Raw genomic sequence first — 17,384 nt, 5'->3', positions numbered from 1 at the left:
AAAATTTTTGTTGGCCGTCAACAGAACGGCCGATTTTCCATCAGTCAGTACAGATTTCGACAGACAAAAATCAGATGAGCAAGACTGGGCATGCTCAGAGAAGAAAAAGCACACGGAAAGTAAACCAGCACATGACATCACTTCTAAAGTTGGTTGTTGTTGGCCGAAAAAATTTGTGTGCAGTCTAGAGCACATTTCAACCAACACAACAACACTGGACAAAAGACGGCCGATCGGTCTGCCGACAAACGGTGCGTGTGTACGAGGCATTAGGCACTGATGTTGGAGAGAAGCCCTGGCTCACAGTCTGTGTTCTAATTCATCCCAAAAGGTGTTCCCAAAGGGCTGCTAAGTAAGGCAGTCTCTATTGGCATTAACTGTGGGCAGTAAGACATTAAGCTTCTGCTCATCACTCCTGGTATGCAACGGATCTGAAAAACTACCAGAGATGGTATTATCCTGTCCTGCCTTATTGCTAAGATGTTGCTGAGACACTCCGAGCAGTAATGGCTGGGAGTGTCATAGCAACAGCCTAGCAACAAGGCAGGACAGGATGATGCCATCTCTGGGAGTTTTTCATAAAGGCTCTGGGAGGTACGTAAATGGCCTACAGCGATATAATATAGCAATGATATTATCCAACTATATTCAAAGCCACACAGTTTGTTTTTATCTAGAGATCGCTTACCTGCATAGGTGTTTTTTTGGTAAAGGTGAACTAACCTTTTAATGTTTCATTATTTTCATAATACTAATATATCTCCAAGCAAAATTTGAAATTTAATGAATTTTAATTATTTATAGGTATTATATGTTTATATTTTCTTACAGATTGATGAAGTAAATATTAATGGCAATACTGCTTTGCATATTGCATGTTATAATGGTGAAGAAAAGGTTGTGGAAGAACTTATCAGCTATGGAGCAAATGTAAACAAGTCAAATAACAAAGGATTTACTGCACTTCATTTCGCTGTAGCCTCTAATCTTGGTACAAGGTGTCTCGGTCTACTGATTGGTAACAGGGCAGATGTTAATATTCAGGTTTGTGCCATATTTTTGTGTTTAAATTACGGTATATACAGTATGCGTGTGCATGTGTGTGTAATAGTAACAAAAAAATACAAACGTAGCAAGACAACTGTATTTTTTCATTTGGAAAAAGAGCCATATCCTCACGGGAAATACATTATGTATGCCTTTTAGTCAAGTAAAAATTCCATGAATGTTGTGATGATTTACTGTTCAGAGCAAAGTAGGCTTTCTCAGCAGCTTTAAACTGTTTTGCTTTCCCATGTGACCCTTGTGCCAAACTGAATACACAGTACAGTCATTATCTCCCCCTTGCCGAGGGTTTCTACAAATGGCTAGCATAGTTATTAAAAAAACTCTGCTTTTGAACTTGTACCTACAGGTAAGCTTATAATAAGACTTACCTGTAAATACAGTGAATATCTCCTCACCTTGCTGTGTTTAGGAGATATACACACTTTATGCAGCCAGTGACTTCACAGGCGCCTGCGCTCTGAAGGGACAGCATACCCGTGCTGTCCCTTCAGAATTCTGTACCATAAACCGTGATTCCCGTGCGCATGCGTAGGAGTTACGTCATTGCGGCTCAGTCATTAACAGGACCAGAGCCAGCAAGCCTGCAAGGAAGATCTGGGGAAGATGGAAGCCCTGTCAGTGGTGACAGCGCACCACTGGAATGCTTCCTTCAAAGGTAAGTACTTCATAATGTGCTAGTATGTAATGCAAACTGTGAGCATGGGCTATAATCTCTCCAATGTCTTTAATGCCTCAGCGAACTGTAGAATTTCTGCACTGGTCTGGCTGGACTGAAGCAGACTGTTACTGACATCAGGGCATGTGTGCTACTGCGCTCTACATCAAGGTTGTACATGGTCACTGGACAGGGGAGGACTGGGCCAGGGGGCAGGGGGCCAATTGCCCCCCGGGCCACTCTGATGTCCCGTAAAAAGGCTGCACCGCTTCTACCACAGACATACCTAAAGGATTCCTGGTGAAGAGAAGTAAAAAGTCCCCACCGCTGACCTACTGAGTGCCGAATGAAGACAAGGACCGAGCGCAGCAGCCCCCCCCCCCCCAGCATGGATGGTGTAAACTGTGTCTGAGCAGAGGCCGGTTCCATGCCCCACTGGAGACTCTTCACCAACTGCCAGTGTCCCAGCTCCCCCCAAACACCCCCTGGCCAGATTCAGCTAGTGAGTACCTGGAGCAGGGCTTCAGCCTGGAATGGGGGTCAGGAGGAGGCCGGGAAGAGGGAGAGTGGGAGGGGGGCCGAGTCATTGCACCATGGGCCTCTGGTTTGTACTTGCCCCCTGGGCCGAAAGTTGCCAGTCTGCCCCTGCCACTGGAACTGTTGCTGCATATTCTGCTCATTCTGCTTTAGATATCAAGTCTGCCCAATTGCCGCCACAGAGAGTATTCCATCACCTTCTGCCGCAAGTGAAAACAGTGCTTCACAGACTTGCCACAGTAGAGGCCTCCGTCCAATCAGTGGCAGTTGCAGAGGACTGTCCTGTGTTGACCATCAAATCACCAGAGGTCGGTTAGCCCATTGAAGTGATGTGAGTGCAAACATCTGTTTTTGCAAGAGAAAATTACCCACTTGCCTACAGGGCACTTAAACCCCTATCCTGCCCAGGCCAATTTTCAGCTTTCTGCGCTGTCGCACTTTGAATGACAATTGCGCAGTCATGCAACGCTGTAACCCAAATTAAATTTTTATCATTTTTTTTCAAACAAATAGAGCTTTCTTTTGGTGGTATTTAATCACTACTGGGGTTTTTATTTTTTGCTGAACAAACAAAAAAAGACAAAAGATTTTGAACAAAAAACAAAACAGTTTTTATAGTTTGTTATCAAATTTTTCACTTTCATTGATGTGTGCTGATGAGGCAGCACTGATGGGCCCTGATAGGCACAGATAGGCTGCACTGATGGGAACTGATAGGCTGCACTTATGTGCACTGATAGGCTGCACTGATAGACACTGATAAGGTGGAACTGGTGGGCATGGATAGGTGGGCGGCAGGCAGCCGCTCCTGCGCGAACCGCCGTAGGTATACGTCGGTCACGCGCCTGCAGCTAGGGGGTGAGCGCCAGTATCATTATTACAGTAACAGTGCATATTTTTTAGAATTGATTACTGTAGTAATGTCACTGGTCTCCCCAAAAGTGTCAAAAATGTCAGTCAAGGGTCCGATCTGTCCGCAGCAAAGTCGCAGATCGCCGCCATTACTATTGTATTTTTTCTGAATTGTCGAACTTTTTTTGTATATAGCACAAAAAATAAAAATCGCTCAGGTGATCAAATACCACCAAAAGAAAGCTCTATTTGTGGGAAAAAAGGACATCAATTTTATTTGGGTACAGCATTGCACGACCGCGCAATTGTCCGTTAAAGTAATGCAGTGACGAATCGCAAAATATGGCCTGGTCATTAAGGGGACAAATCCTTCCGGGCCAGAAGTGGTTAAAGAGGCTCTAAAAAAAAAAAAAAGATTGATATTCTAAACAATGGCTTTGAAATAATAGAGCTCAATCTTTGAGCACATGTGGGTGTAAGCCATGTGGTACAGGTGCTTTCTTGATCTTTATTTTGTCTAAATACTTCTGGACCATATCATGTTTGAGCCATTGTGGATCATTTGGGGCTATGTCAATACTATCCCCATTATGGACTTAAGCTCATCCATTTTCCTTTGTATAAACAGAGCTGATGAAAGTATTTAATACATTTTCCTTCTTTGTCCCCAGTCACCAACTCAAAACTTTCCTGTAATGGGCCTACATGCTTAGACCTGAATGTTTTACTAATAATATATTTGAAGAATTTTTGGGGGTTTATCCTACTCTCTTTTGCAACCTGTCATTCAGTTCAAATTTTTGCAGCCTTGATTTTCATTTTACATATTCTGTTATTTTGTTTGTAACTTTTAAATGATGATAGCAGTTGAGTTGGTAGTTATTGAGCTACACTGTAACTTAAGTGTTGTCTTAAAGCGAAATTCTACCAAAAAGTGGAACTTCTGCTCATTTGCTTCCTCCCCCCGGTGCCACATTTGGCACCTTTCAGGGGGGAGGGGACGGGTACCTGTTTTTGACAGGTACCCTTTCCCACTTCCTGGAGACAGTGCCATTGCGCTGTCCGTCAGAAGTTCTGTCCAGTTTCTCCTTCTCCTGCCGCCAAGCCAATCAGAATGCGCAGCGCGCTTCGCGCATGCACAGTAGGGAGCCGGCTGTGAAGCGGAAAGGCTTCATTGTAGGTTTCCCTTACAGTGAATGGCGGCAGCAGCACCCAGCAGCCAATCTGAAAATCAGGCTGGGGTGCTGACATCGTGGCCTTCCTGGAAAAGTAAGTGTCTATATATTAAAAGTCAGCAGCTACAATATTTGTAGCTCCTAACTTTTCATTTTTCTTTCCACAGCTGAAACTTCTCTTTAAGTTTCCCATGAACTGTTCAAGCTGATATACACACTACTGGAGGCAAGATGTCTCTTGTCAATGGCCAATATGTTTTGGCCCTCTTGGTGTTTTTTTATGTATTTCAATTAAATGTAAAGAAAAAACATATTTATAGACGTATGTACGCTGCTTTTACTGATTGCCTTTTTAAAAATTTTGATTACCTGGCTGCATATGGCCTAAATATTAAAACATGTAAAAAAAAAGTCTCATTTGATCACATATCCAAAAATAAGAGGATTTTACCTAATTTTGGACCATACAAATCATTGCTTTATGGCTGTGTGGCTAGATGCTCATCCAGGACCACTAATGTATACTGCAAATATAGCCCAATATATAGAGCCATTTATTGGTGATATATTTTAGACAGGTTTGTAATTTTATTAATTCCATTTTTGGCTAATCAAGATCTTCTGGAACAAATGTCTGATCTTTGATTTTATGGGCTACTGATGCATATATATTGGCCATAGTATCAGTGATAATTGTCAAGATTATAAAGAACTAGACCTTTAAGTATCATGAAGATTTTTGAGAAAATGTCTAGATAGCCTGATCAGAGCATATGGAAATTAAATAAAAAACTGACAACCTCAGGAAGCAGAAAATTTAGCAGCAGGAGTTGGTCTGATTGGGCCCCCATCTAATCTAGTAGTCGTAGTGTTCACAAATTCTTTCATCAACTCTCCTCATAAATAAATAATTTGTTACAGTGTATTACAGACCCTAAGACTCCATTCACACCAGCGCGACTTGTCAAGCGACTTGTCAGCCTGACAAGTTGCGGTCCATTGACTGCTACAGGACCCGTTCTAATAGGAGCGACACAAGACGCTCCGACTTAGAAAAAGGGTCCTGTACTACTTTGGGGCGACCTCGGAGCGACTTGCATAGACTTCCATTATGTGAAGTCCTTGCAAGTCGCTCCAAAGTCATGGTGCATGGGAATGCACAAGTCGCCCCCGAAGTAGTACAGAGTCGTGCCGCCCCAGTGTGAACCGAGTCTTAGTTGGAGAAACACATACATTGACCATTTATTTACTAATTTTAATTTTTCACAGTGTTTTGCTGTAATGCATATATTAGATCTAAATTGTTCTAAGTCCCAGTTCACACAGGTGCGACTTGACAGTTTTCAATCGCAGGACAAGTAGCAGCCTATTTTTGGCAATGGAACCATTCATATCGCTGCTCATGTCTCAGCGATTATGAAAACGTTAACTGCACTACTTTTTGATGATTTAATTGCAATTGAAATCATCAGTGCAAATTGCACTGATGTGCAGCTTTGAAATTGCGCTAAAGTAGTGTGTGAACACTGTGTGAAATGTGTGAACCAGGACTAAAGGTGTTTTAGTAATTATGACTATCCTGTATTTGAACTCTTCATGATATGATGTGTTTACTTTCCAGTCTTAGCACTTTTAATGACACTTTACAACTTAATTGTTTTGTTCTATAATTATACATATTCTTAGCTTTATGTATAACTTAATTTTAGAGTAATGATGGAAGAAGCCCCTTACATTTGGCTGCTGAGCATGGGAGATATTCAAGATCACAAAAACTTATACTAAATGGTAACTAACAGAATGTATTCAATTCAAAGCTGCTGCTTTCAACATATGTAGCCCTGTATATATTATTGTGATGTTTATTTTGTTCTTTACTGACTGTTCTTACCTAAATTATGGGCAGATCCTAATCTTTACAATTCTACCCTCTTACTAGTAGTCTGATTTTTGGATGAAAAGTTTGCTGTGCTATCCATGGGTCTTTTATTAACTTCTGATTGATTAATTGCCAAGTATGGCAAGTACTACCTCCACCAATCTCAAACCACTTTTAGACCACCTTTATGGGGGAGCACAGGCTGTGGTGGCATAGGCTAATTTTCTTTTGATAAAGTGGTTTTCTTTGATTAACTGGTGCACTTCTAATTTGCACTTCAGCGAATGCACGAAGACAAAATCCACAGCAAACTATTTTACAAAGCCTTGTTTCTAAATTTTAGTCTTTTATTTTCTATCTCTTTTTCACCTTCTTAATCCTTCCACTTCGTAACATGCTTCTCACATCCTCTCTCTTTAAACACTCTGTTCTTCACCTCTCTTCTCCACCCCACAGTTTATATATTTCCCTCACTTCTGTCCTCTCTTTATTACTGCACTCATCAACTCCTGTTAAAATCTGAACCCACATACTAATAAAACCTCCAGGACGCTGGGGCATGTTCCTTCAAAGAAATCACACTCCCATATTACCTCCTTTACCCTTCTGCTTCTCCTAACGAAATATATTTCCAAACCATGGGCCTCCATCATTTAACTTTGGCCAACACACCCATCACCTCCCACCCATCGCCCTCTCTCAGCAGCCGCAATCCACACAATTTCATTTCTATTTCTCTTCTTCCCAAAATCAGCCTCCCTTTCTCATGCACCCATTGAAATGCCTGTTGTCATGGTCTGGAGTCAGGCTCGAAGGCCAATAGTTAGATCAGTAGAGAGGCACCCACCAACCAGCTGGATAAGTACAGAAGCAGGTCACCCTGACGGATGACACGGGCTCACTTGGGGTGCAGAGTCTCAGTTCTAACCTGTATTATAGCAGGTAGAGATAAGTAGATTGGTAGTCAGTAAACAAGCCAAAGGTAACGACTGTTTGCAGGTTGCAATCAAGCAGAAGTGTAGTCAAGGAACAAGACAATGGTCTGTAATGAGTGGAAATGAGGATACGGACGGTAGCAGAAGTGATTAGAGCGAGATATTGGCTGGAATCATAATCTGACAAACAGGAAGTGCATCCCAGGTGGCTCAGCAAGAAGAGACATCGCCAGACGCGGCAGGCTTTGCAGGTTCAGACCTGGGTCCTGACACCTGCTCTGTCTGTAACAAACTCACCTCTGCCCATTACCTTTTTTTTACTAACTCATTTATTCTGCTTGCTGTTACTGAAACCTGGCTTCAAGAATCTGACTCTGCTTCTCCTGTTTCCCTCTCCCATGGTGGTAACTCTCCTAGACCCACCAGACAGAAGGGAGGAGGAGATGGAATCCTTCTATCCCTACAAAGCATCTTTCAGGTTCCTCACTCATCTCCCTCTCTATCTCTCTTCTCATTTGAGGCACACTGTATTTGTCTATTTTCTCCAATTTTTTTGAGAATTGCTCTGATCTATTGGTATCAACCTCTTCTGATATTCCTACAATCACTCTTGATGACTTCAACATCCCTGTTAATACTAATACACCTGCTACTTCTCAGGCTAACCTGCTCTTTTGAGCTGAAACAATGGATATATGCTTCTATTCACTTGATGGCAAGACCTTGTCCTACCTATGCACTCCTTGTAACCTCTCCAAGAATCATTTTCCTCTCTCTGATCACTACATTATTAGTTTGACTCTCTCTCTGTCTTACACCTCCCCTCCCTCCAACCGCCCAACAGTCACCTGTAGAATCCTTTGCCTCTTTAATTCTTCTCTTCTCTATTCTACTACTGACCACCTCTATGACAAAATTTCACCCCTGCCCCAACCTAGCCACAGTCATCCTCCCTGGACAAACTCACCCCCTCACTACATACAGAATCAGGCCCTGACCACTACAACCTTGACCACTACAACCTTTTTGAGGTCTCAAAAAATAGAATTGCTCTCTTGAGCCTCTGTGGCATGAGGCTAAGTCTCAAAAAGACTTCAACCAATACAAATCTGCCCTTCAAAAAATACAATTTCTGCCTCCACATAGCCAAGCAGACTTATTTTTATCACTGTCATTAACACCCTCTCTTCCAGTCCCCGTCAACTCTTTTCTCTTTTACTCTTCATTGATTCTCATCCTACCTATCCTAACCCACCTTCAATGTCACTTACAACTCTACCTTTTCTCTTCTCTTCCTTTTTCTTTTTGGGTCCCCCTAGATTTGGTTCTTGGACTGCTCTTATTCTGGATCTACACCTCATCCCTGGGTCAGCTTATAGCCTCCCATGACTTTCAATACCAATTCTAAGCTGATAGCACTCAAATATATCTATGTACCCCTCCATCAGTCTCCTCAGGCATCACAAATTTACTGACAGGCATTTCAGTCTGGTTGTCACACCACTTCCTCAAACTTCAACTATTCTAAATTAAGCTCATATCCCCCCTTTCACCCCCCCCCCCATGTTACTCTTCCTCTGACTGCTCTGTCAAGATCGATATCACAGCTATCAGTCCATCCACACATGCCAGTCTGCTATGTGTAATTCTGGACTCTGAAATCTGCTTTTGGCTCCATATTCCAATCACTGTATAAATCTTGCTGCCTCAACCTCTGCAACTTCTCCTAAACATGTCCCTTCTTAACCAATGATACCACAAAGCTTCTAACTCGGTAATCTCTCACCTTGACTACTGCAGCTCCCACCTCATTGGGTTACCTTTACATAGGCTAGCCCCCCTTCAGTCTATCATGAATGATGCTGCCAGACTTATCGACCTTACCAACCATTCAGTGTCTCAGATAATCCCTCCATTGACTTCCACTCACCCAATGAATAAAGTTCAAAATATTAACAACAACTTACACAGCATTCCACAACTCTGCCCCCACCTATATCACTAACCTAGTCTCCAAATACCAACAAAATCATTCTCCTCATTCCTCCTGCTCCATACCTCCCTTCCAGGACTTCTCCAGAGCCTCTCCCATCCTTTGGATTTCCCTACACCAATCTACCTTACTATCTCCTACTCTCTCCACTTTTAGGTGATCCCTGAAAACCCTCCTCTTTAGAGAATCCTATCCTGCATACTATCTAACAACTGTACTTTATTTTCTCCATTAGCCTATCCCCCACATTTATTATCTTTTGTACCACTTGACCTCCCTTTTAGATTGTAATTTCTAATGAGCTCATGCACAAACTGTTATAAAGTTCTTGTAATATTAATATTAGTTCAAGTTAAGCATGATCTATTAATGTGTTCTTACTAAATATTGGAGTTTATTTTCCACACTTCCCAGTCAAATGCAAACTTTAGGTGAAGGTTTGGATTTTATTGCTGGTGGAGGAAAAGTAACCACAGTTTTTTCTTTCTGGAATGTTTCTTTACGTCTGTTTAAGTTTAGCTATGTCATGATTATCCAACAATTAGCTTTGTAGTAAATATTCAGTACTTTTTAAGTAATTACTAATTGTACAAATATGTAAAACACAAAGCACAGTTTAAATAAAAATTTCAAGTATAGAGACCCTTTAAAAAAATATATACAGTACAAATGTAATACATATATTTTTCAATACACAATCATGTGCAAAAGTAAGGACACTCCATGAAAATCAACTTTAACATATTTGAATAAACATTAAGTTTTCATGCAAACAGTGCCTATGGATAGAGGTGATATAATTGAATAAAAACAGAAGAGATAATTTACCTTTTCAATTGTTTATTCAATAAACATACACTGTAATGGTGTAATTTGGATCTACCTCTCTTTAGTAAACCTATACCTCTTTTCCAGGTTGTGCTTTCTATCATATATACCTGGGTCTCCCTGGTTGATCACTGCAAGCTGGTACAGATTTACCACCATTTTGTGCGATCATGGGGACTTTGAACCTAAGTTCTAAATGTGGTAAAGCAAGTTTAAACCCAAAACCAAACATGTATATTTATTATTGTAGCTTACTAATTCTTAGACGTGATGGCTGTATTCATTTCCTTATACCTCTCATTCATCTAGAATGTTGTCTGTATAATAGAGGAGGTGTGTTACTGGCCAGATTGACAGGGAAAAAAGCCTAAAAAAAAGAAACGAATACAGCCACCACATCTAATGATTGGTAAGCTGCAATATATTACATTTTTGGTTTTGGGTTTATTACCAAAAAGAGAGACCACAATCTTGATATGGCCACTTAACTGGCCACCCTCAGGGGACCTCTGCACTTGGTATGTCTCACAAAATCCAAAGTTTCTCTTCCCAGTCATGAAACAGTGAAAAACAACCTTTATTCCATAAAAATGGGGTAACAGCTGAGGAAAATAATTCATTGAATTGGAACACCCTAAGAGTCGGTTCACACTGGGGCGACACAACTCTGTACTACTTCAGGGGCGACTTGTGCATTACCATGCACCACGACTTCGGAGCGACTTGCATGGACTTCACATAATGGAAGTCTATGCAGGTCACTCCGAGGTCGCCCCGAAGTAGTACAGGACCCTTTTTCTAAGTCGGAGCGACTTGTGTCACTCCTATTAGAACAGGTCCTGTAGCAGTCAATGGACCGCGAGGGAGCGCGACTTGTCAGGCTGACAAGTCGCCTGACAAGTCGCGCTAGTGTGGACCGGGTCTAAAGATATCTAATTTTTTTAATAATCTAATTTTTTTATCATTTTAGGCCAAGTTGTATTCTGCCACATATTTATGGTAAAAAAAATCCCAATAAGTGTATATTGATTGGTTTGCGCAAAAGTTGTTACGTCTACAAACTAGGGGAAAGATTTATGTCATTTTTATTTATTTTTTATTTTTTACTAGTAATGGTGGCGATTTTTAGTGGGACTGCGACATTGCGGCAGACAGATTGACACTTTTGGGGGGACCAGAGACATTACTACAGTAATCAGTGCTAAAAATATGCACTGCTACTGTAATAACGACACTGGCAGGGAAGGGGTTAACACCGTGGGGTGATCAAAGGGTTAAATGTGTCCCTAGGGGGTGCTTTTTAACTGTGTGGGGGATGTACTTATGGAATGAACACAGGGACCTGTGTTCCTAAATAGGAGGAGCACAGAATCCCTGTGTTCATTGCTGACAGAACAGCGGTCTGCCGTGTTTACGACAGCAGACTGCCGTTCTGTCTCCATGGGTAACGATCGCAGGAACCCGGAGGCAAACTCAGCCACCAGGCTCGCAGATAAGCTTCCCCTGTGGCAAATGGGCGCGCGGCCCCGCAAAGCGACGTACGGGTTCGTCGTTTTGCGGGACAGAGCCGATCTGCCACAGTATATGTACTGCTGGCGGTCGGCATGTGGTTAAGGGAATTTTGTTGGGGACCCCCAGGTCACCAGAACTAGTGTCCCTATTGAAAGAGTTCCCCTCTATTATTTTTCTAGGTACAACTCAAAATTTGGGACAAATAGAAAGGCTGAATCTCCTTAACAGGGACAAAGACAGCAATAAAAACTGACCGGTGTTCTAATCCTTCTCCACTCTCTCCAAAACTGAAAAAAAAAAGTTTCGCCTTTAGTTATATCTGAAATCAACTGCTGCACATGCTTTAAAAAATGAGGGTTTATTGTCACTTTCATCTGTAATGTTTGTTTTTATTATACAGAACTACTGTAAATTTTAGAATGTTTTGACATTTTTCTTTTCTTACTTTTGTGTGCCTTAAGGGGCTAGTATTGATTTGCAAGACAAAGTTGGAAATACTCCGTTACATGTGGCTGCTAGATATGGGCGTGAGTGTTTAGTTAGCCTCTTTCTTTGTAGTGGAGCCAATACAGCAATGTAAGTATATATATATATATATTGTCTCTTGTACATTACTTATAATTAAATACAGTGTTATGTTTCTTATAGCAACTTATAAGCACAATAAAAACATCAAATTATATTTTTTTCAGATGTGGCGTCCACAATATGTTTCCTCTGCATTTAGCCGTTTTATATGGGCATTTCGAGTGTTGTAAACAGCTCTTGTCATCAGGTAAAATACATATTTTAAATTACTATATTTGTTATAAATATTTTATGCTGCACAATATTCAATGAATTTCCTCAGTTCTTGTGCAAGTGGGGTGGAAGAAAAATAAAGGGGTAGTCATATGTTGAAAGATGTGTCTTCCCTAATATAGTAAGAATAATATATATTTTTGCGTATTTAAAAATACATTTACTTACGCTGATGTACATTAACCACTTAAGCCCCGGAAGATTTTACCCCCTTCCTGACCAGGGCCTATTTTGCGATTCGGCACTGCCTGACTTTAACAGACAGTTGCGCGGTCGTGCGATGCTGTACCCAAATTAAATTGACGTCCTTTTTTTCCCACAAACAGAGCTTTCTTTTGGTGGTATTTGATCACCCGTGCGATTTTTTGATCATGCGCTATAAACAAAAAAAGAGCGACAATTTTGCAAAAATAACAATATTTTTCAAATTTTTTTATATGAAATTCCCCCCCAAAAAAATGTAAAAATCAAAATTTTTTAACATTTTGGGCCAATTTGTTTTCTGCTACATATGTTTGGTAAAAAAAATCGCAAAAAGCGTATTTTGATTGGTTTGCGCAAAAGTTATCGCGTTTACTAACAAAGGGAAAGATTTTTGTCATTTTTGGTGTTTTTTTTAACGCGTAATGGCGGCGATCTGCGATTTTTTTTTCCCGGTACTGAGACATTGCGGCGGACAGATCGGACCCTTGACTGACATTTTTGACACTTTTGGGGTTACCAGTGACATTACTGCAGTAATCAGTGCTATACATATGCACTGTTACTGCAAAAATGACACTGGCAGGGAAGGGGTTAACTGTATTGGAGAGGGAGGGGTTAAGTGTGTCCTAGGGGCGTGATTCTAACTGTATAGGGACATGGCTATTGGTGTAAAAACAAAGATCAACGGTCCTACATTTACATAAGCCGCTCCGCCTTTCTCCCTTCACCGGAGCGATCGTAGTGTGACCGGCGGACATCGGGTCCGCCGGTCACACGCACTGACTTGTCAGTGAACGAGCCGCGGCGGGTGCGCGCCTCGGCGGGCGCGCGCCCGCCCGCAATTGGCTCTCAAGTCAGTGACAGGCGAGTGACGTATCCATACGTCACTCTGCCTGGCCGGGGCTGACCGCCGCAGTATATAGTCGTGCGGCGGTCGGCAACCGGTTAACCTAGTTTGTAGACGCGATAATTTTTGAGCAAACCAATCAAAATACGCTTATTGGGTTTTTTTTTACCAACAATATGTAGCAGAATACAAATTGGCCTAAAAAGGTGAAAAATTTTGATTTTTACATTTTTTTTTATTGAGAATGTTATATAGCAGAAAGTGAAAATGTTTTTTTTTTTCCAGAATTGTCATTTTTTTCTTTTTGTTTATAGCGCAAAAAATAAATATCGCACAGGTGATGAAATACCACCAAAAGAATGCTCTGTTTGAGGGGAAAAAAGGACATCAATTTTATTTGAGTACAGCCCTCGCAGGACCACGAAATTTTTCATTAAAGTAACCCAGTGCCGAATCACAAAAAATGGCCTGGTCATTAAGGGGGTAAATTCTTCCAGTCCAGAAGTGGTTTAGTACACATTGTTTTACACCAGAATTTGGTGCATGTAACTTTGGTAATGTTGGACAAGTATTGGGGTCAGTACAGAGTTTAAAAAGACTCTATCACTAATATAAAAACACAAGAAGAGCACAGAAAAAAACATTCCTAAAATTAACGGACATTTACGTAATCCTATGGGAAGATTGTTTTAGATATTAACCACTTCAGTTCTGGAAGGTTTTAACCCCTTCCTGACCAGGCCATTTTTACGATACGACACTGACATGATTTAACTGACAATTGCGCAGCCATGCGACGCTGTACCCAAATAAAATTGATTACTTTTTTTCTCACAAATAGAGACTTCTTTTGGTGGTATTTGAACACCTCTGCTGTTTTTATTTTTTTTTTGCGCTATAAACAAAAAAAGAAAAACAATTTTGAAAAAAAAATATATACATATTTTTTACTTTCTGCTATAAAACATACCCAATAAAAAAATATAAAAAATATATAATTTCTTCAAGTTAGGCCAATATGTATTCTGCTATATATTTTTGGTAAAAAAAATCCTTATAGGTGTATATTGATTGGTTTGGGCTGTAGTGTTTACAAACTATGGGATAGATTTATTGACTTTTTATTTTTGTTATTGTTTTTACTAGTAATGGCTGCGATCAGTGATTTTTTAGCAGGACTGCGACAATGCGGCGGGAAAATCTGACACTAATCGACACTTTTTGAGGACCAGTGACACCAATACAGTGATCATGCTAAAATAAAAACACAGTCACAGTATAAAGGATACTGGCAGGGAAAAGGTTAACACCAGGGGTGATCAAGGGGTTAAGTGTGCTCCTAGGGAGTGCTTTCTAACTGTGGGGGGAATGGATGCACTGGACTAAAAGAGAGATCTGTGTTTCTGCTTAGCAGAAACACAAGATCTCTCTTTAACTCCCTGACAGAACAGTGGTCTGCCTTGTTTACAAAGGCAAACTAGCGTTCTGCCTTTCCTTCGAACAATTGGCGGGTCCCGGCAGCCATCACGGTTCCCGCTGTGTCCAATCTTAGCAGGAGCGGCGTTTTGGCACGCGTGCACCCCCTAGATCGCGTGCACAAAATCATGTACATGTACGTGATTTTGCACAGCCAGGCCACTCTGCCGTATTATATATGTGGTGGGCGGTCCGGAACTGGTTAATGGCCTGGTGACAAGTTCTTTGAAAAGCAAGGAGGAAAGGGTGCTGTGACTGTTGCATTGTCCAGACCAGCCTTTCTCAACCGAGGTGCCACGGCACCCTGGGGATCCGCCAAAGGTCCTCAGGGGTGCTGCAGCATGCTGGTATAGAAAAGATGTCAGATGAGACTGAGCTGCTGATCTCCAGCCAAACTGTACTTCAGAACTGACACTCAACACTCAACAAAGTGAAGGAGGAAGGGGGAGTGTGTGCTGTGCTCTCTGCCTTCCCCTATAGTGCATTTCCCAGCTGTGTGAGGGAAGGTACTGTATTGCAACTTTTTAAAGAGCTGTGTACATGTGTCTGTATGCGGTACATGTGTGCGTGTGTGCCGATACATGTGTGTACATGTGTCTGTATGTGTGTATGTTTATGTGTGTGTGCATGTGTTTGTATGTGTGTATGTGCTTGTACATGACTATGTGTTTGTACATGTGTTTGTATGTGTGTATGTGTTTGTACATGTGTGTGATTATACAGTCAGGTCCATAAATATTGGGACATTGACAAAATTCAAATCTTTTTGGCTCTATACACTACCACAATGGATTTGAAATGAAACAAACAAGATGCGCTTTAACTGCAGACTTTCAGCTTTAATTTGAGGGTATTTACATCCAAATCAGGTGAAAGGTGTAGGAATTACAACAGTTTGTATATGTGCCTCCCACTTTTTAAGGGACCAAAAGTAATGGGACAATTGGCTGCTCAGCTGTCCCATGGCCAGGTCTGTGCTATTCCCTCATTTTCTCATTTACAAGGAACAGCTAAAAGGTCCAGAGTTCATTTCAAGTGTGCTATTTGCATTTGGAATCTGTTGCTGTCAACTCTCAATATGAGATCCAAAGAGCTGTCACTATTAGTGAAGCAAGCCATCATTAGGCTGAAAAAACAAAAGAAACCCATCAAAGAGATAGCAAAAACATTAGGTGTGGCCAAATCAACTGTTTGGAACATCCTTAAAAATAGAGAACGCATCGGTGAGCTCAGCAGCACCAAGAGACCCGGAAGACCATGAAAAACAACTGTGGTGGATGACCGAAGAATTCTTTCCCTGGTGAAGAAAAAACCCTTCACAACAGTTGGCCAGATCAAGAACACTCTCCAGGAGGTAGGTGTATGTGTGTCAAAGTCAACAATCAAGAGAAGACTTCACCAGAGTGAATACAGAGGGCTCACCACAAGATGTAAACCATTGGTGAGCCTCAAAAACAGGAAGGCCAGATTAGAGTTTGTCACACAACATCTAAAAAAGCCTTCACAGTTCTGGAACAACATCCTATGGACAGATGAGACCAAGATCAACTTGTACCAGAGTGATGGGAAGAGAACAGTATGGAGAAGGAAAGGAACTGCTCATGATCCAAAGCATACCACCTCATCAGTGAAGCATGGTGTTGGTAGTGTCATGGCGTGGGCATGTTTTGCTGCCAATGGAACTGGTTCTCTTTTATTTATTGATGATGTGACTGCTGACAAAAGCAGCAGGATGAATTCTGAAGTATAAAAAAGAATGAGAGATACTCTATATCCTACTATTGCCACATCCCTGTAAATACAATTGAGTAGGAGGAAGAGGGGAATGAGAGTGTCCCACAAAACAATGGGGTCTCTCAACCTCTCGAAAAAATTGGGACTTTAGAGGCTAATAATAGGTGCTGAGCTTGATGGAAATAAGTACAACAATCATCTAAAAAATATCATTTATTACATATATGCGTACAAAATATAACAATATACATGTATTTGATAAAACATGATAAATTCATGCACAAAAGTCAATAAGACAGAGTTGATTAACCACTAGAGCCCCGATGCCTCTATTGACCAAGGCAGCTCATATATAATATATGACAATTCATGATAAATCATGATACAAATCATACAAAAGTGGGGTTCACTTGTGGTAAATGTGGAATCGCGACGCGTTTCGCTTGGTCGCTTCCTCGGGCGATTCCTGAAAACTTGTCTACAGAACAGGCATTACTTAGTTGCTTCACCCCTTGATCAGAATGGAGTGTCCAGTTAATGTGAAAAACATATCACAAATAGTTCCAATGGTTAGTCCCTTATTAGCCGCCAGGTATGAATTGGTGGTCACAAATGAGGTAGTGGGGAACATCCGTTTGTCACAAAAGGATCAATCTATCCAGTGCATTCCTCACTTTGAGGCAAATGCTAAGGAAGGATAGTGTTGCATGAACGAAAAGGGTCCGGTCCTGTGATACCACCAAACAGCCTCTCCTCACGGAGCTCACGCTGTCTCTGCTTTGTCAAACAACATCTAAAAAAGCCTTCACTGTTCTGGAACAACATCCTATGGACAGATGAGACAAAGATCAACTTGTACCAGAGTGATGGGAAGAGAAGAGTATGGAG

General features: G+C 41.3%; 1 protein-coding gene across 1 annotated transcript in view; it reads left to right on the top strand.

Moving 5' to 3' along the window:
- The window catches only part of ANKRD44 (ankyrin repeat domain 44), a 234,646-nt gene that overhangs the window by 88,696 nt on the left and 128,566 nt on the right, over positions 1 to 17,384 (top strand). Inside the window, exons 8-11 of the mRNA XM_082261307.1 lie at positions 832 to 1,044; positions 5,997 to 6,075; positions 11,896 to 12,010; positions 12,127 to 12,209. Coding sequence (XP_082117433.1) covers positions 832 to 1,044; positions 5,997 to 6,075; positions 11,896 to 12,010; positions 12,127 to 12,209 — 490 coding nt within the window. The remainder of the gene's footprint in view (positions 1 to 831; positions 1,045 to 5,996; positions 6,076 to 11,895; positions 12,011 to 12,126; positions 12,210 to 17,384) is intronic.

Source organism: Pelophylax lessonae, assembly GCF_965119305.1.
Source record: "Pelophylax lessonae genome assembly, chromosome: 6".
In the NCBI taxonomy this organism is placed as follows: Eukaryota; Metazoa; Chordata; class Amphibia; order Anura; family Ranidae; genus Pelophylax; species Pelophylax lessonae.
This window is presented reverse-complemented; position numbering and strand designations above follow the sequence as displayed.